An 11,266-nucleotide genomic window follows, 5' to 3' on the forward strand; every position below is an offset into this window, starting at 1 on the left:
ATAACTCTAAAAAATAAAAACCTTTAAAAAATAAAAAATAAAAAGTAAATATGAAATAAAGTTAACTAGCCAAGTACATAGAAGCAGTTCAGTTTGTGAGGGTTTGTAATTTGAAATAGTATTTGTTTGATAAAATCAGTCTTGCATTTATAGAAATATTATAGATTCTCTCGAGAAAATTAAAATGCATTTTATTTTTATAAAATTACGCTATTATGTTCCCCCAAATAAATATTATATAGATATGGTCCTTATTGACTCCCCTATGGGGTTGCAATTTTTACACTTTGCAATCTTACAATTTTCCAATTATCTCTCACACTTTCTTGCAGTCCTTTACTCTCATCACTTTTTCTTCTCCCCCTCTTGTCACCTCTCCCCCTACACTCTTCTCCTGTCTCCCCCACCCCCACCTTATCTTCCTCTCCTCATCCCACTTCCCCTTTTTCCCATCAATCCATAGTCTCCTATTGTTCTTCCGTTTCCGGTGGAAAAGTGTGGACAGGGAAAAAATGTGCTTGTGGGGAAGAGGAGGAAGAGACGGGATAGAGAGAAGTGAAAGAGGGGAAGGAAACGAAAGGAGAGGAGAGACTGAAGGAAGAAGAAGACGGAGAACATGGAGAAGTGGATGGAAGTAGGTAGAGGAAGTGAGGGGAATAAGGAATGAATTAAGACTATGGAGAGAAAAGAGGGAGAGAGGAAGGAAAGAAGACAGTAAAAAGTCAACAGTGACTACAGAGAAGGAGAGCGAAGAAGAGCAGGAAGAGGAGAGAAAAGAGAATATCACCCCCGATCTCGTAGGGACCGAACAAAGAAAAGAGAGAAGAGGTAGAAGAAGTAAGGGAGGCGACAAAGGAGGAGAGCGAGGAGGAAGAGGAAGAGAAGAGAGAGGAAACGGAGAATGGTGGAAAAAGCAAAGATGGAAAAAGGGTATGGAAGAAGCGTGGTAGTAGGCAACAAAGGGATGTGGATGGAAGGAAGAGAATGGATATGGATAGGAAAGAGGAAACGGAAAGGGAAAGAAGGACGGGAAGGAGAGAAGAGAGAGAAGAGGAAGACAGGGGGGGAGAGGGGAAGGTGGGGAGAGGGGAAGTGGGAGGGAGATGGTGAGACGAGGAAGGGGAGGGAGGAATATTTGTAAGGTCGCAAAGGGCCAGGTCGGGTTTAAATAAGAATAGAAAATGTAGAGGAAGGTAGAGGAGTGTAAAGGTTTGGGTACGTTCCTAAAAAACGCCTTCAAACCCCATTGGGGACGAATAAAAGATACATATAAAGTGTCCATAGTCTCCTATTATTTACAACCACGCACCTTCCTTTTCTCCTTTCCTTTTCTCTCTTCCTCTATGCTCTCTTCTATCCTTCTTCTTCGTTTTTTCCTCCTCTTCTTCTCTCTTCCCTTACCTCCTTTTTCTCTCGACACTCTCCCTTCTCCTCCTCTCTCTCCTCTCTTATAGTAACGATCTGCATTATCCACTCCTTCATCTTCCTTATCGGTCTACTTTCCGTCCGCTCTTTCTCCCAGTTTTCTCACCGTCACTTCCCACGTGATCTTCTTCTTCCTTTTCTTCTCTCACTCTTTCTCTCTTCTTCTTCTTCCTAATCTCCAATTCCTTTTTCCTTTCCTTCCTTCCCTTTTTGTGGCCTCTCCTCGCCTCTTCCTTCCCTTACTCCTCCTACTGTTTCTCTTCTTTAGCGCTTCTCACTCATCCTCCCTCGCTCCTTCCTCTCTCCCTTCACTCCTTTTCCTTTTTCCCTTCTTTACAAGCACACATTCCCTACTGTACACCTTCTCCCACCGGAAACGGAAGTTAGAAATAAATATCATATATAATATGTAACGATGCATCCCTCCACCATTACCCGGCCGCCGATCCGCCGGAAGTCCGCTGTCTGACGAACACCGGTCGAGCAAAACGCGGAGGCGCTGAGCGCCCATTTTTTTTGAACTCTAAACAAACGCGCGAACAAACAACCGCCGTTAGGCGCGCGAAACCGCCGAGAGCCGGTGACGCGCTCGGGTACCGCCCGACCGATACCGAATATACTCGAGTCGCGCGCGCCGGCTCAACGACAATAAGTACCGTTAGAACAATTACCGAAATACGCAGACGCGCGCGCCAAAAGCAAGTATAAATAGAGCGCCTTTTAACATCTCGAGACCAGATCTTTCAAAACTGCCAGAGTCTGTAAGACGCCTGGAAATATCCGAGATCCTAAAAACGCTCCTAGGAGAGAGAAAAACTGGGTTGGGAGTACTCAGCCTCCGCCGAGAGCTTGCGGCATCTCTAGGAGTAATCCTTCCGAAAAACAACGAGTTAGAGGCAAACGGGATCGGGCGTGCTCGATCCCGCCGGGAGTTCTCGGCACCTCTCAGATCTTCCAACCGCCTGCGTGCACCGGCATTACTCACGTGGAGGGGAGTTCTCCACCACACACGGGTGTCCTGGTCAGCCGGTGCATTTCTAATTCCACACCAGTAATATCGCGATCCAACTAATCGACACTTATTAAATATCCGCATGCATTGACATACGCGTAGTCGACCGCCATAAACGAATCCGACTCGCTATTGATACGGAACGATAAGTCCCGCGCCGAGGGACGACTCGCATACCTTCCGCAACACCCATCGACGTGCGAAATCGATACCACGCACGTACGCGCCAAAGGATCGCCCACCGGCGCTATCGAAATTTCCGACCGCACGGCCGAAAATCAGCGCGACCCGATAACTAGCGGCTCCTGCCGACCACGCGCTGCGCGACTAACGATAGATAGTCGATCGCGCATTCGATACGCCGAAAACATTACGAGTGACCGCACTGCATTAAATGCACCGCCGTCCGCACACGGAACACTCGCACACGCCGACACAACTTTTATACGTTCACGCGCTCACATACATATCTTGTACAGAGTGTCCCATAATTCGCGGATCACCCGCCATGTGCAGGTAGAGCAGATGAAACGGAGAAGAAAAGTCCTTTACCATTTTGCGATTTTGGTAATAATTATTAAGAAATTAATTTAAAAAGATGGACCAATCCATGCCTTACACAAGCGCGCGGCGAGAAGAGCTTTCCTACTCAGGCGTTGCTTGGTGCGCGGCGAAGCGGTGGGAAGGGCGCTCTATATGGCTACATACAAGCGAACGCTGAAGCCACGCATCTCGAACTATTCTCTCTCTCTTTCTCTTTCTCTCTTTCTTTCTTTCTCTTTCTCGCGCGCGCGGCATAGGAAGTATTATGCTATCGTTTCCATACCACCTTGCGGTAGATAACACGGTGCATTTTTTTTAAAGTGGTATCCCCAATATTTCTAATCCACTCTCATATTTTAATGTAAAAATTGTTCGAAGTGCCTTCCTCGTTCTCGTAAACAGAGTTCGGCTCTTCGGGTAATATTGCGCGTCGCGCGATATGCCATTTCCGGCGTGATGGTATTAAAAGCTGCGAGAATTGCTTCTCGTACTTCAACTTCTGTACCATCACGCCTGTGTCCAACTACATTTTTAATGTGACCCCATACAAAATAATCTAGTACATTAAAGTCTGGCGATCGCGCCGGTCAAATGATTGGACCACCTCGACCCATCCATCTGTCCGGATAATGCGCGTTTAAATATTCGCGAACCCGGCGTGGATTAATGCTAAAACAAAGCAGTGGTCATATGTATAATAATTGATCACGCTTAATTAGTATTCTTTGCGAATTATTGAGTAAATTTAATTTTGTCGAGCGAAATGCGCAGGAGCCCCGTCATGCTGGAAGATGAGTTTATTTCTTATATTGAGAGGAACATCTTCGAGGAGAATGGGTAACTCATTTTGGAGGAAGTTTAGGGATAAAGTTCCAAAAAGTACTCAGCCCCGATTTTTTTTAAACTCAGTATTCTTACGTATTTTGACGCGCTGATTACAAATATCATAGTGAAAATTGGCGACTACTTGATTTTCATGGTAAAAACCATGAAAAACCCATAAAAATTATAGTTTCTTACGTTTATCTCAGTAAATACGAAAAATCATGATAAATGTTTTAGATAAAAGTTTTAGATCACACAGAGATAAACATTTTAGGTTCTATACATTTTCACCGTACGAATAATAGTTTTCGAGGAAATGGAGTATATATACAGTAACAGCGTTAACACAAAAGTCCTAACTTTAGAGTGCTTTTTAACTGTAAGTTCCCTCATCTCTCACAAACTGAGGTGCTTTTTTATTTGGACCCTCGCTTCGCGTGGAAAAGTGTATGCATGGAAACAGTGCGTTCCGCCTCCCTGCGGGGGGCTCCACTACCGAAAAACTAGACAAATAGGTTTGTGTGAAACCTCGCTTTGCGTGGAAAGTTGCAAACCCATGTGGACCCTCGCTTCGCGTGGAAAAGTGTATGCGTGGAAACAGTGCGTTCCGCCCCCCTGCGGGGGCTCCACTACCGGAAAACTAGACAAATAGGTTTGCGTGGAACCTCGCTTTGCGTGGAAAGTTGCAAACCCATGTGGACCCTCGCTTCGCGTGGAAAAGTGTATGCGTGGAAACAGTGGGTTTCGCCCCCCTGCGGGGGCTCCACTACCAAAAGACTAGACAAATAGATTTGCGTGGAACCTCGCTTTGCGTGGAAAGCTGCAAACCCATGTGGAACCCCGCTTCGCGTGGAAAAGTGTATGCGTGGAAACAGTGGATTCCGCCCCCCTGCGGGGGGCTCCACTACCAAAAGCACTGAGTTCCAAAAAAATGGGGAGTGAGTACTTTTCGGAACTACACCCAAGTTTAGATATATTTCCCCATTTAAATGTGGCAGTAGGAAATAAGGACCAATCTGAAAATCACGAAAGAAAATGATATATTTTAAAGCTGCGAAAGAAGATTCCTTGATTTACTAAAATTTACTACTTACGACTCAGTTCGCTGTTATTCCTGCCCATACATTTATCGCCCATCGATATTGGAACGAGCATTCCCGAACGGCGTGCGGATTGTTTTCCGCCCAAAATAAATAATTACGGCTATTAAATACGCCGTTCGGGGTGAAGGTTGCTTCATTCGTCCATAGAATTCGGTCGGGGAAAAAATCGTTTTGCCGACACTGAGCGAGAAACCCTGTGTATGTTTCGCTGACTATTTTTTTTTTTGATAACACAAAAATATTAATTAAAGATAATAAGAATACCTTCAGAAAAATAGATGCGCTGTTCTGCATCTCTCGCCAAAAGTTGTTGTACTCGTTGATAATAATACGGGTACAATCCGTTTCGGCGTAAAGTACGGTGTACCATTTGTCGAGATAAACCGAGCATATGAGCTACATGGCGCACGCTATTTCCGGGTTCTCCTCAAACTCTTTTAAAATCTTTTTTTCTTCGTTTACACCGTAATGCATTGGGGATCGTCCCGATTGCGCATATTACCGATCGGACAGGACAATATTTCCCGATCGGACACAGATCCGATCGGACACATGTCCGAACGGACACAGTCCCGATCGGACACAGGCTTGATCGGACACAAACCCAATTGGACACAGTTCCGATCGGACACATACTGTTGCAATCGGACACATTCCCAATCGGACACAGGCTCGATCGGCCACAGACTCAATCTGACACAGTTCCGATCGGACACATATGGTTACAATCGGACACCATCCCGATCGGACACAGGCCCGATTGGACACAACCCCGATCGGACATAGTATATCAGAAATAATAGGTTTGGGTTAGGTTATATCTTCCGGAAGTGGAGCTCCCCCGTAGGGGGGTCGGAACATACTGCCTCCACGCATATACTTTTTAATGCGTAGTAAGGTTCCACATAGGTTTACAACTTTTCACGCAAAGCGAGGTTCAACGCAAACCTATGTGTCTAGTTTTTTGATAGTGGAGCCCCTTTGTAGGGTGGGCGGAACATACTGCCTCCACACATATACTTTTTAATGCGAAGTAAGGTTCCACATAGGTTTACAACTTTCCACGCAAAGCGAGGTTCAACACAAACCTATGTGTCTAGTTTAGTGATAGTGGAGCCCCCCCATAGGGGGGCGGAACCCACTGTGTCCACGCATACATTTTCCCATCCACACAACGATTGTAGGGTGGACCTAGCTTCGCGATGAGGATTGTGTCCGATCGGAACTGTGTCCAATCGGGTCTGTATCCGATTGAGCCTATGTCCGATCGGGTCTGTGTCCGATCGGGCTTGTGTCCGATCGGGCCTGTGTCTGATCGGGCCTGTGACCGATCAGGCTTGTGTCCGATTGCAACCATATGTGTCCGTTCGAGCCTGTGTCCGATTAAGTCTGTGTCCGATTGGGAAATATTGTCGTGTCCGATTGGTAATGTGCGCAATCGAGACTCACTCATGCATTGGTGCACCAGCGTTTCGACGATTTGGAATAAGAATTCCCGATTCTTTAGAGCGTTGAACACATCTCAAAATTACATTTGAGTTGGGATGTCGCTCACGGTCGGGAAAACCACACGCGCTCGATACCGAAAAATATCTTGATCGGCGAATATTACAAGTAAAATAGTGACAATTTGTAATATTCACCGATCAAGTGTGGTTGCGACTGAGTACAAGGATATCAAATTACATAATCAACGCGTGAACTAGAGAATCGTTCCGCGTAAAGACAACGGCACAAGAGTTCCGCGGCACAAGCGTTTGAAAAAAATAAACGTTCGTAAAAAGTCAACAGCGTTCATTTGTTATCGGTCATTTCTTTTCGATCGTTATTTGTTGCTCCACCACAGTAGGCGCCCAACATTCGACGTGTACGTCTCGTAAAAAAAAGTAAAAAATGACGAAATATACTGCAGAAAAGTATACCAATATGATTGTCGTATATGGAGCAACCGACGAAAATGCTCGTGCAGCGGCTCGTCTCTACGCGGAGCGATTTCCCGACCGTGAGCGACATCCCAATTCGAATGTTATTTTGAGATGTGTTCAACGCGCTAAAGAATCGGGAATTCTTATTCCAAATCGTCGAAACGCTGGTGCATCAATGCATTACAGTGTAAACGATGAAAAAAGGATTTTAAGAGAGTTTGAGGGGAACCCCAAAAATAGCGTGCGCCATGTAGCTCATATGCTCGGTCTATCTCGACAAATGGTACACCGTACGAGTGGCACCCGTTTGACCACGTTAATATTGACCACGGTCCCAATTGACCACGTTGAGATTGACCACGTTGCGATTGACCACGTTGATATTGACCAGGTTGATATTGACCACGGTTCCGATTGACCACGGTCCCGATTGACCACGGTCCCGATTGACCACGGTTCCGATTGACGACGGTCCCGATTGAACACGTTAATATTGACCACGGTCCCGATTGACCACGTTGATATTGACCAGGTTGATATTGACCACGGTCCCGATTAACCACGGTCCCGATTGACCACGTCCCGATTGACCACGTTAATATTGACCACGGTCCCGATTAATCACGTTTATATTGACAACGGGTGGTCAATCGGGACCGTGGTCAATCGGGACCGTGGTCAATCGGGACCGTGGTCAATCGGGATCGTAGTCAATATCAATGTGGTCAATCGCAACGTGGTCAATCGCAACACCGGAAATAAGTTGGCGCTGGAAGTTCATATTTTTTAATAATTTATAGCTCAAACGATTGCTCCTTAATATTTAACTAATTGGAATAAAAGAAACTAAAATTTCTTTGTCTTAATTGGTCAAATTTCAATCTTCAATCTTTGATCTCAATCTTCAATGCGTGGTCTGAGGCCGATATTACATTTGTCGTACGACAAACTTTTTAAGCATATTGATTGGCTGCAAAATAGAAACTTTCTTGAGTCTCTAGAAATTAGATAATCAATGCCCTTAAAAAGTTTGTCGTACGACAAATGTAATATCGGCCTTAGCCCTTAATAAAGATAATAGCCAAAAAAGTTCGTTGCCGCCCGCGGGCGGGAACGAACGTGTTCAGACACGTTACGCGTGTGTCCTTTGGATCATATTTTTGAGTTTTATCTTCCCCTTCTAAAGAGGAATCCTTTCTAATTGTTCACTTAATCGGCCGTTCACTTCTTACCTGGCCGTGTGGTGGGTAATTAATTTGTGCCAATCAAACAAAGAAGAAGAAGATAATAGCTAGGTTGTGATAGCCGGTCGTAACGGTGTGTTTTTTTTAGTATAATATATCTTTTTTTGAGGGATAGATGTGTATGCGTGTGTGTGTGTATTGTAATTTTAGTCATTATGATATAACGGATTGTTTATCATAAGTTTTGAATAAAATTTCATATTTTTAACATAACTGTATCATATGGGTGTGAATTATATTGCAGTTTTTAAAATATTTACTCTACTGGAGAATATTATAGGTAAATTATGTTATAGTATATATAGATAAAGCTCTCTTGTAATTGTTAAAGATAACGGCAAAATAATTTTTTTAATATTTTGAAATTTTGTGTATTTCATATATTTTGTAATACAGAATCGGTGAGAGATGTTCAATTTTGTCCACAACAACCGCATACTTTTGCTGCTGTATCCGAAAATGGACATGTACAGCAATGAGACATGAGAAAGCCGCATCGTTATTTTCAACATTTTACCGCACACAGTGGTCCGATATTTACTTGTGATTGGCATCCTGAAGCCACTTGGCTCGCTACTGCATCTAGAGATAAAACTATTAAGGCATATACATTATTTTATATATAGACTTTTATGAAATATTGATTGTATATTTATATTCTTTATATGAACTCTTTAGGTTTGGGATCTGTCAGGTAAACCAAGTTGCGATTATGCCATACATATTATTGCATCAGAGGGACGCATTAAATGGAGACCACAGAAAAAAATATCACATAGCAAGTTGTGCTCTAATGGTTGATTGTAGTATAAATGTATGGGATATTCGCAGACCATATATTCCATTTTCAAGTTTCAATGAACATAAAGATATTCCCACAGGTATGGCATGGAGAGGCAATCCACAATCATTTCTATCAACAAATTACAGAGTAATGCTATTAACCATTTTTTTTATAAACGCTTGTGACAAATGATGATACTTTTTGTGCGGCTTCAAGTGTAACGCATAGATTCACTTTGAATAATTGTTAACCAAGTTGGTTCAAGATAGCCGCGGAAGGTTATCTGCTCTCTGGGAATTTAGTATTTAACTTATTTTAATTTCCTGTGTCATTAGAACGTCCTAGTGAAAGTGGACAAGTCACATATGTTTGTAAAGTAAAATTTGAACCGGCGGCTACCGCAAGACAACTGACTAATATAATGAGGTCAGTTATTATAATGCAAAATATATTATCACAATCATAAGATAAATTCTTGTCAGAATAATGAATAAAATTGTTATTTCTTTATTTCTTTATAGGAAAACGCTTGTGACAAATGAAGATACTTTTTGTGCGGCTTCAAGTGTAACGCATAGATTCACTTTGAAACAGAATTCCGCTATTGGGACATTACTTTGTTCAACTTGACAATAGAATAATGTAAGTTTTTTAGCATTATAAAAAATTTATCATTTCGGCACGGTTGACGATTCAGGTTAAATTGATAATAAATCAACAATGTAGATTATTCTGACAATTAAGTCATGTGTTTTCATTTTGCTTCTATCCGCGATATCTTGAAATTATAGTAAAAAAGAAACGAAAGGATGATCACTGCAAATTTCATATCACATTGCAAGACGTTTTTTATAATTTTCTTTATAATAATGAGTCCTCGTGCTGCAATATCTAATTCTGAAATTATAAAAACTTTAAAATATTTTGAAATTTGTGACAATCAAACCGGCAAATTGAAATCTAAATTTAATTCAGTGTGGAGAGACATATGCGCAACATGGGACAATCAAATGAAACATTTTAATTTATACTTTTATGTCTATCAAAATCGGCATAACGTTTTCGAAACATATAAAAAGATGAAAAATGTGATTAATTTCAATAACTTTACGAAAGAAATTCTAAGTGAAACTGATGACATAGATATTTCTGACTTGTGTAATGATAGTAATAGCAATAGCTTCGACAGTTTTGAATGGAATACGCAACATCCATGTAATGATAAAAAAATTCAATTTAAAATTGTTTTATCAAAAGAACAATGGTTAAATATCAAACCAGAAGAGAAAGTCAATAATAGAGGAGAAATTTATTATTCTTTGAAGAATGGGTGGACACATATCTTGTCTGAATTAATTTTTCTACAAGAAAAATTACCATGTGCGTATTCTTTCAAGAACCAAAAAGTAATACACGCGAACTGTTATGCTACAGATTATATTGTAAAAATAAATGGATTTTGCAGTGATCATAATTGTAAAGCTCAAATTTATGGGCAAGGATTATTTCAGTTTACCAATGATGATGATATATCGCTCGAATTCGTTACCTTAAATACTAAAGATTTATTACACTCCAAAAAAAGATATGTGTCCGGAATTCGAAAAACGTCGTTTAAAAAGCATTTGAAACATAAAAAAGCCGATGTATTTAGAAGTGAATTAATTAGAAAATATCATAAATATGGCGATCAAATTGGTCCTTTGGTACCAAATAACAATGTTATTAATGGAGTGCGTTTCGAGGCTAAAAATGAAGAATTCGGTGTTAAAGATAATGTATGGAAATCTTTAACTTATTTTAATTTCCTGTGTCATTAGAACGTCCTAGTGAAAGTGGACATACTGTTATGCGTATGGAGAATGATGAATGGACCAAGGAATTGCAATTATATATATATGTGCACAATAGCGCCGTTTTTCTAGTTTTTGCAAATCTTTTTTATTATTATAAAGACGCATACATACACATATACACATATGCTTGCTTATATTGGAATTAACATATTAACAATATTAGAATATTCAAATACTGCTAATAGCAGGTACATATTAATTCTGAAAAAAATTTTGGCACAAATTTCATTTATAAATATCTTTATAGTTTGGAAAACGTGTGTATTACAAAGGGAACAATTATATTGCGGATTTTATTACAAATAGTACATCATAAAATTACTTAATTTTTACTGCCGTAACGTCGATCACATCGATCACCAAGAGTGAAACTTGGCGTGCCCGTGTCGCATTATGTCATATATTTGTATTAATATATTGATAATGATTTCTGATAATCTTTTGGAAATTTTTATTTCAGATCGGGCACGCCAAGTATTTGTATCTCACTTTAATTTTAATCTTTTTCGTTCCAGGTCTATCTAGTAAAGCTTATGATTAATTTCAAAA

The 11,266-nt window shown here is 41.1% G+C and overlaps 1 protein-coding gene across 1 annotated transcript; it reads left to right on the top strand.

The window, feature by feature from the left end:
• The first annotated feature begins 9,227 nt into the window (after positions 1-9,227).
• Positions 9,228-10,681, top strand: LOC115242353. The gene is made up of 2 exons (XM_029818583.1): positions 9,228-9,287; positions 9,383-10,681. The coding sequence occupies exon 2, from the start codon at positions 9,671-9,673 to the stop codon at positions 10,679-10,681; it is 1,011 nt and encodes a 336-aa protein (XP_029674443.1). The 5' UTR covers positions 9,228-9,287; positions 9,383-9,670.
• Positions 10,682-11,266: the final 585 nt, after the last annotated feature.

This window comes from Formica exsecta, unplaced genomic scaffold (assembly GCF_003651465.1).
Source record: "Formica exsecta isolate Colony F162 unplaced genomic scaffold, ASM365146v1 scaffold590, whole genome shotgun sequence".
Classification (NCBI taxonomy): domain Eukaryota; kingdom Metazoa; phylum Arthropoda; class Insecta; order Hymenoptera; family Formicidae; genus Formica; species Formica exsecta.

Bases quoted from the DNA above. Each gene is read 5' to 3' on its own strand.
- LOC115242353 (XM_029818583.1), top strand. From the start codon at position 9,671: ATGATCACTGCAAATTTCATATCACATTGCAAGACGTTTTTTATAATT.